This window comes from Cimex lectularius, unplaced genomic scaffold (genome assembly GCF_000648675.2).
Source record: "Cimex lectularius strain Harlan isolate CLEC.00 unplaced genomic scaffold, Clec_2.1 scaffold378, whole genome shotgun sequence".
NCBI lineage: Eukaryota > Metazoa > Arthropoda > Insecta > Hemiptera > Cimicidae > Cimex > Cimex lectularius.
In genome coordinates, this window is record NW_019392932.1 from 173,260 (window position 1) to 192,762 (window position 19,503).

General features: G+C 36.4%; 2 protein-coding genes across 2 annotated transcripts in view; both read right to left on the reverse strand.

Moving 5' to 3' along the window:
* Positions 1 to 1,338: 1,338 nt before the first annotated feature.
* Positions 1,339 to 2,625, reverse strand: LOC106664151 (protein FMC1 homolog). The gene has a single exon (XM_014389601.1). The coding sequence runs from the start codon at positions 2,552 to 2,554 to the stop codon at positions 2,234 to 2,236; it is 321 nt and encodes a 106-aa protein (XP_014245087.1). The 5' UTR covers positions 2,555 to 2,625; the 3' UTR covers positions 1,339 to 2,233.
* Positions 2,626 to 6,620: 3,995 nt separating this feature from the next.
* The window catches only part of LOC106664063 (glucose dehydrogenase [FAD, quinone]-like), a 59,436-nt gene continuing 46,553 nt past the window's right edge, over positions 6,621 to 19,503 (reverse strand). Inside the window, exon 2 of the mRNA XM_014389442.2 lies at positions 6,621 to 7,197. Within this exon, the coding sequence (XP_014244928.1) occupies positions 6,847 to 7,197 (351 nt within the window). The 3' untranslated portion in view covers positions 6,621 to 6,846. The remainder of the gene's footprint in view (positions 7,198 to 19,503) is intronic.

Below are 19,503 nucleotides of genomic sequence, written 5' to 3' on the forward strand. Positions count from 1 at the left end.
CAAGCTTTTTCAACTTTCCCATCACCTTAAATGATGATGTCCTCGAGACTTCCTCACCTTTTAATCCCTCATCAAGTGCCAGCTTTGGCAGGTTTCTGTTAACATGTGTTGTGTGAACAGTGCTGGCCATTATGTATTGACTTGTGTAGAAAAAAAACAACATCTATATGGCATATACAGAATGAATTATATTATTTTATATCACCTATTATTGTAAGATTTCCTCTTAAGGTCTGTGGAGTGCCAATCAATTTCGTCTGCCTATATGTGCCATTTTTGGTCTGTGAGACACGTTTCAAGATTTTTAGTTTTCTATATATTCTTTTACTTTTTGCAATATTTGCATGCACAATGTTTGTGCTTACACCGACGTAGTAGAGAAGATGGCGAGAAGCTAAAAAAAACAAAAATGGGCAGTGTGGTTACCACCTGTAGGTAGTTACCACGACACCTGATAGGTGCCATTAGTGGTTATGGAACAGTCTCGACCTCAACTCTGCAGCCAATCAGAGTAGAGCAGGGGCACTGCCGCACTGACAGCAGACTCATCTCCCCGACGAGGTCTCACTTCACACCTCGAGACTCGTCTTCCCGTCGAGATCTCACTTCCCACCTCGAGACTCGTCTATTCGACGAGATCTCACTTCACACCTCGAGACTCGTTTACCCGACGAGCTCTCCCCAATCACTAATGGAACACCAACATCGACAACAGCAAGAGTACCCGCCTTCTGAACACAGCCGACTTGGCTATACTGGTCAACTGCTGCACCCGAGTCCCTTCAACCGCTGCAGAGTCAACCAACTCATGGCCCCCGGACCTCAGCCAACAGTTCTCTTGGTCATAGACCACTACCAACAGCATACACACGGTCCTGGCCTTGATTCATCATCTCAACGCTAGGCAGATTAAATTGTCAAAAAAAGATGAACATCCAACTCTCTTCAGGTGTTGTGGATGAGGCATTAAAAAATAAATAAGTAAAGTAACCTACAATGGGAATTGAACCGACAACCATGTGTTCTATGACCAACAAAGATACCTAAAACCCACTCATCGGCCACTGTGGTTCTCATTAAAAACATAAATTTAAAAAATTAATTAAATAAATAAATTTCTTCTGTACAGGAGGGCTTATTATCCAAGACTTTTTTCATTGAAGGCAGGGATTTGAACCCAGAACCACTTGCGTGGCAAATACAAGTTGGATGCCCTAACTACTCGGCCACTGCATCCTCCACCACCTTACATTACCCATTAATTAATTAATATTTATGGTTTTTATATTATGTTATCTAGTTTCTAGGGAGAGAGGTAGTTATAACAATACATACAAGAATAATTAACAAACAATATATTTTGCTTACTAACAAGTTTATAACAAACTTTTGAAATGTGCCATTAGGTCTGAAGAAGTTGGCCTTTTGCTTGCATCTTGATTTTTACATTTCTTATGAATGCTATAAAACGAATACTGTAAACTATTAAATTCAATACTTCCTTTGAAAAAATATTCGCAAACATTTGGAAACTTATACACGTCTGATTTATCGGTGTACTCAAATAAACTTTTCGATTTACGCCTTGAATTGGTATTTTGGTCAGACAATATTTCATGACCGCAGTTCACCGATTTATTGGTGATTTCTGGCAATGCATCCAAGTCGTTGAGAATCAATGAAATATCGGACTTGATTAGAAATTGACTTAAGAGCTTTTTCATTCCGTTTGAATCGCAATTCACTCTGATTCCCACTGGGCTATTGTGTAAATAATTTAGTATTTGTGCATAGTTTAAACACAACTGTAACCCTAAACGTGTTCTATCAGTTCTGTTTTCCAATAAATAAAGGATATTGTTGGCGTTATTGTAAGGATGGTATTCTGTTAAAATTATATTTTCCCGCTCGCAGTACCCCACAAGCTGTACAAGGAATTTACTGGGGTTTAACATTTTTAGCATTTTCAATCCTTCATTAAAATCTTGAGAGTATGTTTTGTTTTTTAATATAGAATAAGCCAATTGAACATTGCCCCAATTAGCGAGAAAAACATGTTTAACAGCTCCATAACCAATAGTTTTGTTTAAAGTAATTTGAGGTAAATCAGCACATGTTAATAGTGGATGACAATCAGACATGCCGTTGACTTTGAAATAATTTTTTTCACAAAAATTTTCATAATTACAAATGACTAAATGTATTAAAAAATTAACCAGAAACAACACTAAACTCATTTTGGGTCCTGGGGAAGTTTAAATCCCAACATACTGGCAGTGTCTGTAACAGTACGTTCTCCGTTTTGGCCGTAGATCTTAAGAAGCTCGCCGTATTTTCTCTGGCTGTGTAGATAATTGGCATAAGAATCTAGTAAAAATTTCATTTCATCCTTCGCTCTACATTCTTGCAACTCGGTGACTTGGAATCGCCTTGCTTGGCTAAATAAGTAGGTGACCAAATTGTGCTCTCTTAGCTTCTTTGCAGTGCTTACTTTCCTCAGTTCCGATATTAAAAACCTTATGGTTTTTAAAGTCGGGTTAAATTTTAGGGACATGATACTCCTGCTATTTCTTCTTATCAGAATCGGCAGATATCATATCAGAATTGGCATCACTTTTCTATTTTCTGAAAAGAAACAATTTTTGTACTAGGGTTAGAATTGGCAATTTTCAGTTACAGAGTAAGTAAAAATAAAGCTGCTCCAGGTATAAGGTTGTCAGTGGTATATATTGTAGATTTTGATGAAGATTTTTCTGTCTCTTCATTGATATTCTTGTTAAAATAGTTTTTGAATGGGGGAACCTGGAGCTGCTTCCCGTTGACTAACTTAACTCTAATTAATAGATAAATAAATGTTACAATTAAAGAAACAACAAAATGATAATAGTCCTTGGACTGTCAAAATATTGACATAAAGAACCCAAGATTGAAAAATAAATAAACCGGTTTTTTTAAATATGTAAAGACAATTTTCATTCCCATTATGATCTATCTCAGGTCAGACTTATTGAACGTTAATTAACAAGATAAAGAACGATAAATTAAGTTTCATATAATGTCTCAAAAATCATAAGCTATTGGCTTTTTTCAAGTTTTGAAATTATCACAGACAATTAGGAAAAAAATTACCTTTAATAGAGCTAATGTTGTTTGATGCTTAATCCCGTATCAATAAGTATTATTGTCATACAAAAGAGCTTAACGTCCAACCTATTGGGTGTTGCAGACAAGGGGGTCAAACCACTTTACAATACTTTTTTCATATTACTATTAATTTAAAATTACAAGGGTTATGACGGGGTTCAAACAAAGAACCGCTAGCATGGCAAATACTACTCGTACGCCCTAACTACTCGATGACTGCAATCCCCTGTTGTCCTAAATGTGTGTACAAGATTATTTTATACATTAAACATGCAGGTCATACATAAATATGTCATAAATTGAATATTGATAAACAGCTCCTGCAGTTTGCACTACATACAGCTGAAATTTCCTGAGATGGAACTTGGCTTGCTATGTCGATGTTTTAAATCTGTGGACAATTAGATGAGCTAGGATTGGGTCGCCCCTCAATTACTGATGGTGGCTAAATTTCTCATAAGTGTAAGCTTTAATCGCTAACATAAACATTAAAAAAAAGTTTCCCAAATATCTGACTAAGATCACGTTGTTGAGAGTAGTAAAAAGTAGCAGTAAAAATCATCACCTTAAGTACATTAATTTTAAATAGTACTAATTCAAAATTTTAATATGCCACTGTACATTCTTATTGAAGTATGTTAGGATTTTGAAATTTGGAGCTTATTGATAATCTCGGTCTGTTTATCCATTTCGTGGTTTGTGTTTGACAATTATTAATGTCATGCTGAACCGGCATTGGGTTTGAGTCTGTCCTCACTCGTGGGTTTTTTGAATTATTCAAATACGTTTCAGCATTGCTCCATTTTCAGTGAGAAAAGACCCAATAAGTGGCCCTTATTTCAGCACGAGTTCAACGATAATGTGTCTGGCACACTGAAGATGGCAAAATGCTGAAAGGCATCTGACAGACCAACCAAGAGGATCAGTAAGGGTAAAATTACAGATTCATCACCCAGCAGACTACAGGAGGAAATCTTACATTAAATTTTGTTATAATGGAGTAAACAGTAAGGAAAGCCCTGTTGAAATATTTCAATCATTATATACAAAAACAAAAAACCTCTTTACTTTAAACAAGGTCTAGGGAAGATTTTAAGAACAAGATCCCAATTACCTGAAAATTGAAAGTAATGGCCATGGGCGAGTAAAAGCTGAAATCACTAAGGAAGGATCTGTCAGGGATTCCATGCGATTGATATAATTGAGTAAAATTTAGGGTTTCATGTAATCTGTAGCTTTTTTTTATCGTACATAAATAAAACGGACGTTGAAAAGTTAATTATTAATATGTGTGAAACACCCAATCATATCGCATCGGGCAGTGGAAACACCCAAACACTACGAATTGCATTGAAATCAGCATTTCCTTCAGCACCGCAGGCAGTGTAAATGCCATGTTTGCTTTTTATTGGGCTTATTATACTTAATGTGCATATGAGCCTGCAATAATCATAGCCATACCAAACCAATAAGACGCTTCTGTACAATATTCACATTTGACATGTACAAAATTAGGCAAAAATGGAAGGAGTCAGTGTCTTTTCTTGTCAGTCTCTTCCTTGAAACCTAAGTAGTATCGACACAGAAAAGGCTTAACAAGTAAAACAGTTTTGAGCAATAAATATATTCTTCCAAGATGTGTTGAACTGTCAGACGAATTTCGTCATCGAGGATAATAGGCAGGACAAAATGGTTTTAACTACCAATTTACATATTTTCATTAGTTCTCATAATAAATAGTTTACCTTTTATCCACTCGCTTGAAAATTAATGTGAAAGGCTCATGACAAACAAAAACAAATGAACTAAGATTGGTTGAAGGTAACAGATTCGGTAGGTTTCGTTTTACAAATTACAAATAGAAGCAGTGCTGCCAAAACATTCTTTTTTACTTTAATTAAACTTAATTAAATAATGAATTTTATTAGTTAGTTTCAAAAAGTATTTTCGTGAACTGGCATTTTCTCAAGCTTATTAATAATTTCAATGAATTATTCTTTTTATGTAAGGTCTTGGTTGAGATGAAAAAGTTAGTGTCACGAGCGGGATTTTAACCCACGACCATCGATTTATTAACAATTAATAATTATTAATTAATTGGTTAATTATTTCTAATAATTAATATGGTCAATTAGCCCACTAAACATAAATGGCTTATTAATAATGTATTACATCGTTTTCCTTCCATAATATTTTTTAAAAAATAGATTATAAAAGTGACCAACAGCTTTGTCATTTTCAGCCATAAAAAGCTTTCCGGCTGGGAAGTGTGTAGGTCGCAGTCCAAGAACCTGCCAGCAGAGGAAACCTGGGCCCCGGAAGATACATTTGTCCCTTAGACCCTTTCGTTTTAGTCTTGGTTTAGGACAGATCATTCAGAATAGGTGTGTGCAGGTGTGTGGGGCTGACCACACACCTCCTCATTCTGATGATCTCATAATGACCCGAGGATCCTAGCGTACCCCACCCTGCACATCAGACCACCACAGGATGGGCACCCAGGCTTCAGCCCCCGACAACAGCCAACCTCTGAGTAAAATACGGATTATTGAATAAAATAACTATTCATGTTGTATTAAATTATTTTTATTATTTTATTTTCATATTCCAGAAATTAGTNTTTTAAAGGAAATTTAGTAATTTATCTATTTGATCAGGGCCATCACAGAGTCTTTGTTGTGGGTTGGAATTTCCCACTAATGTCTCGCTCTTTCATATTTTTTGCAATTTGTCAAAATATAATTAACTGTTATCCTTTCCCTACAAACATCACAAACAAAGCAGAGTATCTTTTTTTACCATGAGATAAGAATGAGTTAGCCTAGCAATGACAATTTCTTCGTCTTGCCTGGAACCCCTAAGAGATATGGCCCAAGGTTTTATGCAGCCTTTTGTCTCCTAAGTTTGACATTGGAAGTCGCTTCCCATTCTTCCTGCCATAGTTACCAAGGCCTTCCTTTAGGCTAAGCTGTCACATTGGATTTAGGTGTTTTAGTAACTTATCTCCACTGCTTGGATTTTTTTTTCTTGAAAATCACAAAAATAGTGATAACATTGAAAGATTCCACCGATCCACAAGAAACTTTACGAGGCCTAAGAACACTATTTATTTTCAATTTTTTAAACAATGATTTGCAACAGCAGAGGTCATATTAACCCTCGGAGTGCAACAAACTACAAGTTAATTACCTCAATGGTCTAAAGGTGATATGGTTGAGTGTTGATCCTGTATGGTCATTACCTTGGTCAAGACCCAACAGTGAAGACGGTGAAATGCCAAAACGCGTTTGACAAACGAACCGAGCAAGGCTAGACAGACCAAGATCAGTAAGAAAAAAATTACATGTTTAAGTCTATTCAATGTTTTTATAAAGTCTAAGGAATATACAAACTGCTAAGATTGTAAAATTTATTTTGCTATCTTCTTACCTTGCAACAAATTTTTAAAAATATTATTCTTATAACAAATGTAAACATTTGGAATATTTCAGTACACTTTCTAAACTGTCTAAAAACATAACTATTAAAATAACTTAACTTTCTTTAATACCTTAAAATATGGTAACACATCCACATAGTATATATTTTCTAACAAAAACTAAATATTTACAAATATAACTTTAAAGAAAAAAGTAAATGGCTTTGGTTAATATTTGTCTCATTAAACACTTAAAAATGTGTTTAATTGTACAATCAGAAAATCTATTTCCCCCTCCAAGCTTGTTTGATCATATCTGACGCTTTTTCAGCTATCATATAAATAACTGCATGCGTATGAGAAGCTGGAATCACAGGCATGATTGATCCATCGACCACTCTCAGTCCTTGCACACCATACACTCTCAGTTGAGGATCCACGACAGCATCTGGATCGTTGTTCGGGCCCATTTTGCACGTGCCGACTTGGTGATGGAGGTTGGTTGTCAAATGCATCGCACAGCAACCCCAATACTCGTCGCTCATATACTCTAGATGTTCACATCCAGGGAACTTGGAATCGATAAGTTTACTGTTGAATTTTTGAAATGGCTTGCTCAGTCCTATCTCGAGAGCCTACAACAAACACAATGAAACAATATGAACAAAAGAAAAAAATCTTTAAAGATAATTAATTTTGAATATGTCTATAAATATAATTACAACCGTCATTTCTGCAAGAACATTATTAAAAATACATAATCATAAACATTTTAAGTGCTAAAGGGACAGACAGATTGAAGACGGTGAAATGCTGAAACACACCTAACTGGCCAACCCATCGAGTATAAGAAGTATATAACCAAAACGATCAATAACTATCAAATTGAAAATTATGTAATTGGGCTTAAATGAAGTTCGAAGTAAATGTCATATAAACCTGTTGATTGGTCCCATCTGATCATTATGGTCTGCCTATTCGTGCTGTTTTGGTCTATCAGAATTTCACCATCGTTTGGGTCTATCTTATTCAAATTTTTTTCTTATAAATCTTCGTGTTCTTTTTACCCATACAAGTGGTAAAATTAAAAAACCTCACTATATTAAATGTTGCTTCTCCTTCAGCCCATAATTTAACATATTATATATTAAAAAACAAAAAAATGTCCAGTGGAACAAAGTAATTTTGAAAGAAGTTAAAAATTCTGGGCAGACCAAGTAAACTAATGCCTGCCTGGTGTACCAGGCACTGAGACGATGAGCTATTTAAAAACTAACAACTTCTTGGGAGAGTAAAATAACTGAGTTGTAACAGACGAATGTCACCCTGAATTGAGCAACCTGCCAGAAAGTAGAGTCTTAACAGGGCTAATCGGTTCTGGTTTCCCCTGAGAGAATCGGCATGTTTTAGTTTTGAGTTAGCCCATCTGCTTTAGTTGGTAAACAAGAGGACAGTGGTCGGTATAGAGGACTAAAATTTTCCTCAACTCTCGTCTGCTGAGAAAGTTCCTTCGCCTTCACTTGTGAGAGATTTATGAATCTCTTAGCTTGCCTACCTTGTTGCTTTTGTCCAGTGCTTGAGTTTTTCTTTCAAAAGCCATTTTTCCAGTTACAATTTTAGCACAAAAAGTAGTTCACCTAGTTCTGGTTTCAGTGGAAAAGAGATAGATAGAATAGGGAGGAGAGAGAGAGAGAGAGAGAGAGAGAGAGAGAGAGAGAGTGAGAGAGAGAGTGAGTGAGTGTGAGAGAGAGAGAGAATGAGTGAGTGAGTGAGAGAGAGAGTGAGAGAGGAGAGAGAAAGGAGAAAGAGAGGGAGAGAAAGGAGAGAGAGTGAGGGAGAGAGACAGGCTGAAAGAAGGAAAAAGATGCACACCCCAAGAGAAAAAAAACCGACGAACAGAAACAAATAATAGGGGAAAACTCAGAAAAAGGGAGAGAAACATAAATACAATCAACTGCAAAGCAAACACTCAGGCTCACACGAAGAAAACAACATACAACACAACACAGACGCATATCACGGGCTTCATTGATAAAGACACTAAAAAAAGTCTCAATAATAAGTTTTATATATATTTAAAAAAAAGTAAGATTAGTAATTCTAAAATCGAACTGTTAATTTACGTATTATTATTTGTAACTTGTACAACTTATTATTATTTTGAAGGAGGGTTCGCAACAGCAGTCAAATTGTGCCGGATTTATACGAAGCTAGGAGGGCCTCAAACAATTAATTATTCAGGAAATTCTCAATTGTAATGAAATTAGTAAGTTTTCTTGATCATTAGTTTCAAAGATTTTTTTCCTGCATTTCGCATTCTTCAGTGTGTCCCTTTTACCACAACGCAGGCTACAGGATAGAATTTCACGATTTAACTGAATAAACTGACAAATCGTTTACCAATGAGGTAAAAATTTAAAATAGCGTGGTATCACGCCTCTTTATTGCCATCCAAATAAAATGTTTTCATAATTTGAGAAAAAAAAACAAGTTTGGCAATAATGTTTGTTTGACTTAAGTGTCGATAAACAACTTAGTTAATAAGTCACATGGGGTGAACTAGGCAGCCTCTGCCCCTCGTGTAAAAGGAGTTCATAACTGATTGAAGAGGTGAGAGAGCGAGCTCCTTTCTTGCTTTGTACGCCTAATCCAAATGGGCGTTTATTCCTCACGTTTACTTACGAAGGCGGTCGGGAAATTTACGCCGAGTTTTTTCTATTTTTGTTTTGGAAACGGAAACGTATTTATTAATCTTAATGTAATCTTCTCTCCAATTCTAGGACTCCTACCGTCTTAAACCAGGACGATATTTCTCCTAGTAAGTCAACTTAAGGAGATGGAAGTAGGAGCGGTATTTTTTCGGTTTTCAGTCGGGCCAGCTCTGCAGTCTCCCATTTTCTCCTGATCACCGGTGCGATGGGACGATGAGAAAGGGCTAAAACGAGCTTTTGTCGACGAAAAAAACAAGCAAACTTTTGTGTCCTGTTCAAAACTGCTCAAAACAACGAAAAGTCCAACTCAGAGAGTTTTTCAAAAAAACAGTACTCAAATGAAATTGAGTTTAATGCACTTTTATGCAATCTTCTAGCAAGTTCATGTTCTCTTGATTTATTATTTTAAATTACACATTTTTCCGACAAAGAACGAATTAACACGCAGTGAAGCAATAAAAAGAGAGCCTACACAAGTAGTTAATTCAAGACATCGCAACACTTTTTAAATGCCGGTTTTTCTTAAAAATAGTTGTTTCTTACTGAACCGTATTCTAAAAGAAAATTAGAACTCAACAGGAAATGAACGAGGAAAAAACTTTTCTCACAAATTTTTAATTAAATTATTTACTCCATTGCGCCTTTTATAAAAATCGTTAATTCATTCCATTCCATCCTTTAATGATTACTTTAACGAAAATAAAACACAAAAAACACAACTATGAAATATTACAGGCTTGAGCGTGGGTGGTTTGCAAACTTCAAAGTTAGCGAGGGTCTAGGGAGACAAGATAAAAAGACAATTTGTCTTAACAGAAACGAATTCGTACAAAACGCTCAATTAAAGCAGACTGATCGATGGTCAGTGAGTAATCTTGTAAACATAGCCCAAAACTCTAATAAACAAACTTTTTCTTTCGCAACTGGCGATAATGGGTGTTAAACCATAATTTTCCTTTTTGATTCGTACTACCTTTTTTGTGTTCAGGTTAATGAACCAGATTTGTAAGTTTCGAATAAGGAAGGAATAAAACTAAATAATAAAGTTTCTTCTATCCTGTGAACAACCACCAAGCTACCCATTGGATGAACCATTAGGAATAAAATATTACAAAAAATTAATCAATTGTAAATTATAATGTAATGTATTGATAAACATCCTGTTTTAGCACAGAAAATAAAAATAAAATGAAAGTGGGGTGAGTGTGTGACGTCTGGAGAGTAAACGTAAGCTATTAGCGAGAATGGAGTGGGTTCAACCTCGCGCCGAGGAATGTACTCACTCTGGGGTGAGTGTGTGACGTCTGGAGAGTAAACGTAAGCTATTAGCGAGAATGGAGTGGGTTCAACCTTGCTCCCGAGGAATATAGAGATGATATCGACGTAGTGTATATATAAAAGCAGAGAGTCATAACCAGATCGAGACGTTCAAATGGCTGCAGTTTAAAACGAAATGAGCGTGAAAGACCAGAAAGAGAAGGAAAACACGCAGAGGGCCGGCGTTGACCTGAGCTGTTTGACGGCTCATGAGCCTCCAACTTTATCATTATTTAATGACATCATGAACTTGCATATTAGCCAGAATACGATTCCGTTGATTGTTTCATAATATATAGTTGGGGGGGGGGGAGCATGAAAAAGGGCCAGAGGCGGCGGTGGGAATCGAACCCACACATATTAATACATTACATTATAATTTATAATTAATTGGTCCTTATTTAAAACAGGCCACCTGCAAGTTTGTACGTCTTTTCCTGGTCTTTCACACGCATTTTGTTTTAAACTGCGGCCATTTGAAGGTGTTGATACATATCAAGACCTCCTGACTCTGCTTTTTACGTATTCTATGTCGATATCCTGCTGTCCACTGCTCGACAAAAAAAGTGGTGCACTTTGAAATTTTGATATTTTTTTATGTACTTCCTTTTAAATAATATTAAAAAAATATCTCTCAAAAGCCAAAAAATTAATTGAAAAAATTATTTTTGTGTATGAACATAAAATATTATAAAACAAACTTATTAATTTTTAATAGGGTGAATTACCTCATCTTGCTCTCATTACACACTTTAAACTTCTCAGCACGCTCCCAATTTTACCACTTTTTGAGTAATGTCATCCCAAATCTCAACATACTTTCAGCTCAGCTAAGGCTGTAGTTGGGTTATTTCTTCGTTTTACCGAACGTCCGAGCTTGTCCCAAAAGTACTCAATGTGGTTCAAATCAGGAATACGGACTGGCAGTCTTGATGCAAATGTTAAAGATACTGCATAACACTGGTGGCGACAGTTGGTTATTGTTGGTTGCATTATCTTGCATAAACAAAAATTGCTCGCCAATAAACGGAGCAAAAGGCATCACACATTCCTCAAGAATTTCTATTTAATTCGTAGATTTTTGTATTAAGTGACGGCCTATTAAAAATGTGTAATTCCGTTTTTGCTTTCAAAAGAATTTCACTTTTCCTTCCTAGGGATGTGGAAGCCATTTGAACTCAGTAGACTCACTTCGGCAAGTTTCCTTCTTACTGTTTCAGCGCTAACGGACACATCGGCACAGTTGGAAGTCAATGAGACGTTTCAGAAGCAATGTAAAACCGATGTCTCAGAGTGTGAAATCCGATTAATCGGTCACCAGCTCGTCCTTGTGCTCTTAGGGGCTTGGGCGTCCCAATCCTGGTCTCCGGGTACACCTTGCAATCTCCTGGTACCATTAAAAACCCGACAACCGTCGTTTTAGGCATATCTAAAACTCTTGCAGCGTAACGCTCATTTCTTCCATCCTTAACGAGTGCAATGGCACAGGCAACTTTTTCTCTGATTTTGCATATTTTTGTAATAGTTTTGTTTTGTGCCACCAGCACAATAATGAATGAAGACATTCTTAAAGGATTAAATGCCCTTGTTGATGATTGACATTGTGGAGATATTAAATCAAATTATGAATTAAGCGGTTTTGCCTCACTATCGGCGACAAAAACAAATACTTTCCGTTTAATTATAATTATTAAATCATTTTTAATGTAATAAAACAAAAAATATGGCCAAAACATTGTCAAATTAAAAAAGAAATCAAAATTTCATAGTACGCCATTTTCTTGTGGAGCAGTGTATATTTGCTAGCCTCTCGTTTGTACCTCAGGTTGTCAACTTCATGATAGAGACCAAACGCACAATACATAATAGACATCACCATAAACAGAATTCTGGTCATATGCACTCCCCCCGAGTACTCGATATTCCTCCGGGCGGGGTTAACAACTCCACCTTTCACGCTGATAAATTACATTCATTCCAATAAATTAAAATAAAGTCAACACAAACATACATAAACACTATAGATTTAAAAATCCCCCTATTGCCCTGAGGTACCTGAACAGCGATCTGTGCCCGCTGCCGTGCCCCATGACTAAGCACGGGTCCGATGATACGCCAAAATATTTTCTAATACGTCAAGCCTTCTACAATTGAAAAGAGCTCGACCCTTTCTTTTATCCTTGCATAATAAATACACGGTAGCTTTCCGGCCAAAAGGTGCCCTTGAGTTATTCTTGCTGGACCTATGCGGTCTTGTCAGCATGGCCTTTTCGAGCCGTCCTCAGTTGACCAGGGACGTATGTCTGTTTTTTAACCTGCCTAAGTTTGGCATGGTTATTTCTATTTTTACAAGCCCAGTGGTTTCTCCATTCTTCTTTTAAAGTATTAGAAACTAGCCTTAAATATGCTGGGCGTACAGATGGAAAGCACCATGGGGCCTTACGGCGGCCTCTTTGCCCGCCCTGTCTGCTTCTTCCTTTCCAATTATCCCTCTGTGGCCGAGAACCCATGACAACTGCATCGATCCCTTTTAATTATTCTTTTATTTTGTTTACTAGAGGGTCCACGGAGGCTCTCTCCTTATCTTCTGGACAGCATTGAGCGAGTCGGTATATAATAAAAATGATTTATGAGATTTACTTTTTATGATGCTTAGTGCGAGTGATATGGCGTTTAGTTCCGCCGTGTACACGCTGGCGATGGAAGGGAGTGACAATTTTTAGCGAACGGTACTATGATGGCTTCTTTCCATTGCTCCGGGTATTTTCCGGCGCCACATTAGAATTAAATACATTAGAGTCCACCTGTGTGAAATGGCGAAGCATCGCGTTAGCTACCAGGAGCTTTATCTTTTAGACCGACTAAAGTTTCTTCTAGTTCAGCCATCGTTATTGGACGGTTGTATTCATCCTCGTTATCGATGGAAAAGTCCAGTGCAAGCTGTTCTGTTCGGAACCTTTCGGTGTTGACCGATACCTACAGACATCTTCGTATTATTTAGCGAGCGCATCGGCCACCTCCTTACGTGGGGATTCTACCAGTCACTTTTAGTGCTGATATTGTTATTTTTGTGTCTTCCCCGTAATCACTTTTACTTTTTCCCATATCTGTAACGATCGTCTTTCCTTAAGTAGCCCCGATAAATATTCTTCCATACTTTTCTTTTTCTGCTGAGTCAATAGCCTTCGTTCTTTTGATCTTTTTATTGTCAAATCTAAGTCGGCCGAGGTGAGACTTCGTTTCAACTTCTTTAGCTACTTATCCTTTTTCTTGTTTGCCGCCTTCGGCCAACCACGGCACTCTCTTCGACGAATGGGGTTTCGTCCCGTTCTACATTCCCATCTTTGTCTGATATATATTTGACAGAAGGGATATAAAGCGTCTTATTAACGGAGGTTTCAATGATAATCGGAGTGTGATCGCTATGATATTCGTCGTTTAACGTGTTCCATGTGAGGCTAGCGGTAATTGACGGAGAGGCGAAACTAAGGTCTATCGCGCTGAACCTCCCGGTGTGAATACTTACATACATTGTTAAGCAGCACCGTAATCATTTATTACATCTTGTATAAGTCCGCCCCTGGAGTCTGTCGCTTCCGACTCCATATGGTATTGTGGGAGATGAAATCTCCTAATATCAGATAGGGGCGGGGTAATTGATGTATTAGTCTCCCTTTTTGTATATGGTGCCACGTTAGGTAGATATCGCCTCCAGGGACTATCAACAGCTAGTTTATTTGTCACCCAACACAATCATTTCTTAAATCCAAACCCATTTAAACTCACTCTTAAATACATTTTTTTCCTATTTACATACCATTCATTCAGTTAGGGTGGTGGAAGATTCGATATTCCTCCATCAACCTTTACACATATATAAACTAATCTAATTGATGGGGGGGGGGTCGATGGGTCAGTACTCCTCTATGGACCTTCTCACACTACACAATCACGCTAATAAATACATTCACTCTCAACATATGTTAGTAACACAAAACTAGCATTAATATATACAATAAAACAAGCTTGTTTCCTCCAAGAATCGAAACAGGGGTCCCAGATACTCGCTGCCTTGCTCATGTACAATTCTTATATCCGGTGGCATTCCTACGCGCTCTCTATATGGAGGAGTTTCAACCTCGTACGGCCAATTTTTAATCGGGTGAGGATGACGATTTTTTTTCTCAATTATCCAAATGTATTGCTAAACTGAACGAACTATGTTTCAGCAAACAACAGGTATATTCGAAATTATATTTTTAACAAAAAATCGATTCTCTATCCAGTGGATAATTCTAGGGTTTAGACAAATAAATTATACCTTTATGTCTAGTTCTTTAAGTCCAAATGTACACAATCTCAACTTTTTAATTTTCTAACTTTGTCCCATTCGTATGCTAATTTTTGTAAAATCCTTTCCGTGGTGTATGAAAGTGTTTAAATCAAATAAAAAAAAGCTCATCTCTGTAAACTAGAACTTCTTAACCGCAACATTTATCACGTTAATGCTTTAATTATTGATTATCTTTTCCTAGACACATTTCAAAATTAAAACTCCCCCCCCCCCCGAGTGTTTAAACTTCTGAAAATTCTGAACTTTTTCATTACCATTGTGTGATAATTTTTAATTATCTTACCGAGTAACTACTGCAAATAGAAAGATACAGCTCACCCCAGTATATTAAAGCGAAACAGGGCAAACATCTTAAAAATTTTAAATATAAAACCGACTTTAAACAAGAAAACATTTTTATGTTCAGAAGTTGAAATTATGCCCAATATAAATTTCACGGGGCTAAATTATTGTAGGAACGTAACTTGGAAAAAAGTCCACCCTTGAATTAAAAAACAAGGACAAATGTAAAGTATAAAAGTATCAAGTAAATTAACCCTACTAAGGCATTATAGTTTAATAACGAATCGCTTACAACTTTTAAATCCGATCCAACTTTTTCCTCCCACAAATATCACATGGCACGGTGTCCGCTTCATGTATTGCCTTCGAGAGCTTTGTCATTTTCAATTTTCCATTACGAAATCACTAGCAGATCGACACTGGAACACCTTTTACTCTAGTGATCAACTTGTCGTGCTTTGATATCTATTGGTCCGCTCGTTGTCGCCGTTTTCTATTTACCCTTGTATTTCGATATACATATACATATATTATTCTCTACACATTAATTAATTACTATAGACGGATTTTGTTCTAAACATTACTTATTAATAAAACATAAAATAATTAAACATAATGGTGTACAATGAAATGCAATGTTTCTCACCTAAACAAAATCTGTTCTTGTATAGGCTTGAGAGAAAATTTTCTAAAACAGTGTTGCCCAAACAAGGGTTAGAGGGAAACTGTTTTCCATCTAACTCGGTTTTCTAATTCTTTTTTACATAGGAAAACAATTGAAACAACTACCGTAACTCAGACGGGCTGAACTAAGTACATAGTAAACTTAACAATTCCATTTTATGGGATCAGTGTTGCCCGCAGTGCTACCCAAACAAGAGCTGTAGGTAAATAAAGTGCCAACTATCGAAACAACAAACAATAAATCGGATTGTATAGTTTCTACCTACATTGGAATAACAGTTTAAAGCACTATTCTGTCATGGCCTGTCTAAGCACGCACTCAAGTGAACAACCACTCGACCAGGAATCAGTTTGCTCAGTATTAAGCGAAACAAGAGGTCGGGTGAAAGCAGTATAAACTGTTTTACATCTATTGTCTTTTGTTGCTTCTATTTATATCGGGAAAACTCTTGAAAACACAACTCTAACTTAGTCGGACTGAACTAAATAAGAACTAAGCACCCACCAAACTCTGTAAAAACCCAACATCCTGGAATCAGTGTTGACCCCAGTGTTGCCCAAACAAGGGAGTGGAGGGAAAAACAGTGTCGACTGTTGTTTTTTTTCACACACCCATATCTATCTATTTGAATGTTAAGGTTTTGCGTTTTTCTACATACAATGAGGAAAATTTTATATTTTTTACAATTAATTAAGGTTTTTAGTTGAGATGAAAAAAAGTTAATGGCACGAGAGGGATTCGAACCCACGACCTTCGGCTAGATACGCCGCTGCTCTACCAACCTGAGCTATCGTGACCTCGATGCACTAGGACACCAACTTCCCATCTCAACCGCACCTTTTGAATTTTCCCTCCTTTTTGCCATTTTTCAAATGTCGTGTAATCGGATTGGATTCTCGACGACAAATGAAATGGCGACGGAGAGCTTTAGTGAAGTGTACTTCATTTTAATTCATTAAATTCACTAATTTCGTGGTCCGCTTGACCAATTAATACTTTACAATTAATTAAGGTGGTAGAGCAGCGGCGTATCTAGCCGAAGGTCGTGGGTTCGAATCCCTCTCGTGCCATTAACTTTTTTTCATCTCAACTAAAAACCTTAATTAATTGTAAAGTATTAATTGGTCAAGCGGACCACGAAATTAGTGAATTTAATGAATTAAAATGAAGTACACTTCACTAAAGCTCTCCGTCGCCATTTCATTTGTCGTCGAGAATCCAATCCGATTACACGACATTTGAAAAATGGCAAAAAGGAGGGAAAATTCAAAAGGTGCGGTTGAGATGGGAAGTTGGTGTCCGAGTGGATCGAGGTCACGATAGCTCAGGTGGTAGAGCAGGCGTATCTGGCGTATCTAGCCGAAGGTCGTGGGTTCGAATCCCTCTCGTGCCATTAACTTTTTTTCATCTCAACTAAAAACCTTAATTAATTGTAAAGTATTAATTGGTCAAGCGGATCACGAAATTAGTGAATTTATATTTTTTATTACTAAATTTAAAAACTTCCACCAGATTCCATATAACCATGATGTACATTGTTTTAAATATGCGGCGTCGAAAAATGCACAACCTTATATATTATAGACGTAAACAGTTTGGTATAGCACTTAAAAATGGCTACATTTTTCATTTTTAATTATGATCAATTATGTAACAACCCCTCATTCGGGAATCAGTGTTGCCCTCTGTACTGTTTAAAATCTAAATCGGATTTTATTTTATTTTCTATTTATATAGGAAAAACACTTTAAAGCAGTATTCTTAATCGGACTGAACAACGTAACAACTAAGTACCAAATTATGGAACTACCCACATCACGGAATCGGCGCTGCCCACAGTGTTACAGAAAATAAGGGATGGAGGGAAAACAGCCTCAACTGTTTAAGAATTTATTTTTATTGATTTGTGTTTAGATTGTTAGAAAATTGTTTCATTTCCCTGTGGGGTGATGAACCTGTAGTTTTGTCGTTTCCGATCTATTGGTTCTGCTTGTTTTCCCGACCTGGATTACTGTGTGCAAGTTTCCGATGGTGTTCTTAAGGCAACTTTGACGTCAAATAGAAAAACCAGAAGCTTTCTGTTCTATTTCACTATGCAAAGATAATATGTGATCAGAGTATTTTCAAATGAGCGTTCAAACGGTTAGGATAAAATTTAAATTTAAAACCGCAGATAGAATGGATATTGTAATCAGAACGCCGACTAGATTAGGGTTCTTCTAAGGTGAAGTGAATTCTATCAGATTTAACGATCCCGTTGATCTTGCAAGATATATACAAGATATGACACTTTCATTCTCTTCATTATTACTTCATCATAAAAGCCGTTTCAAACAATAAAAATAATATTACAAAAATTTCAATCGGAGGTTTATAATTTTAATAAATAAAACGGTTTATACTGTACACCTTGTCGTTAATCAATACGAATGAGGCCGGTTGTGAAAATTTGTTTTGCAAAAAAATATATTAAAAAAAATTCCCCTGGATAAATTTTTCATATTACACGTTGAGCCTTTACGGTAGGGTTTAATTATATCGACCAAACTTTATTTCCCCCCTTTTTCGCCTTTCACCCCTCTAGGGAATGTTTTTTATTTGACTGCGTCATTTTTCAACGAAGCAGCGATCTGTGTCCGTTGTAGATTTTAACTTATAACCGCGAACACCACAAACACAATTTATAAAGGGTAAAAAAATTGTACAATTGTTAAAAATATTCTTGTTTTTATCTCTTTTTGAGGTGGAAAACGTAATGGAATTATTTTGCTTTTTATATTTAAATTGAAATACAGTTAATGTTCACTATACTTTATTATAAAGGGTTATTATTTAAGAAAAAAAATTATCCAACAATGCTACCAACCAAGTTTTTGAAATGTTTAAAGGAATGTTTAGGGTGAATATTATGTTCAGATAAAAAAAGGTCAACTATTACGTAATGCAACTTTTCGAATGAAAATAGCCATAAAGAATACATAGCAAAAGACAAACCATTGATAAGTTGAAAAAAAAATTGTCCGCGTCGCTTCCCAATAAAGTGGATTTTTGATGCGATTATCTTCTAGAAGGAGACTTCGTATAAATCAATAAATCGCCCCTATGCGGTAAAAAAAAAGCGAAATGGTTCGGTCTGCCTCTTGAGAATGTCCGTTATAAAAGAACATAAATTTTAGACTTGGCACAAAATTCCCTTTGTCGGGCGGAAAGGCTAGAAGCGAAATTATACTAGCCGGTCGATCGGATTCATAGAATCGTAGATATTATAGACGGGTTCGTAGTTTCCGTTATCATTAAAAGGATTTCAGAAAACGAACGAGTGTGTACGACCAGAGGAAGGATCGGTAATTATCAAACTGCTGACCAATATCACCAATCCACGACCCGTGGCAAATCCAATTAAACTGAGTTCCTAATTTATATCCTGTTCGAAATATATTCGGCCCATCTAAACTTTTCATTATTCAGACAGTCAGTTGATACATTTATGGCTTCATAATCATTACAAAATACTAGTTTTTGGCTGACGGTCTTAATACCATGCCATAATAATACTATGGCTTAACTCTAAATTTCTTTCATTTTGAAAATA

Bases quoted from the DNA above. Each gene is read 5' to 3' on its own strand.
- LOC106664151 (XM_014389601.1), bottom strand. From the start codon at position 2,554: ATGTCCCTAAAATTTAACCCGACTTTAAAAACCATAAGGTTTTTAATA.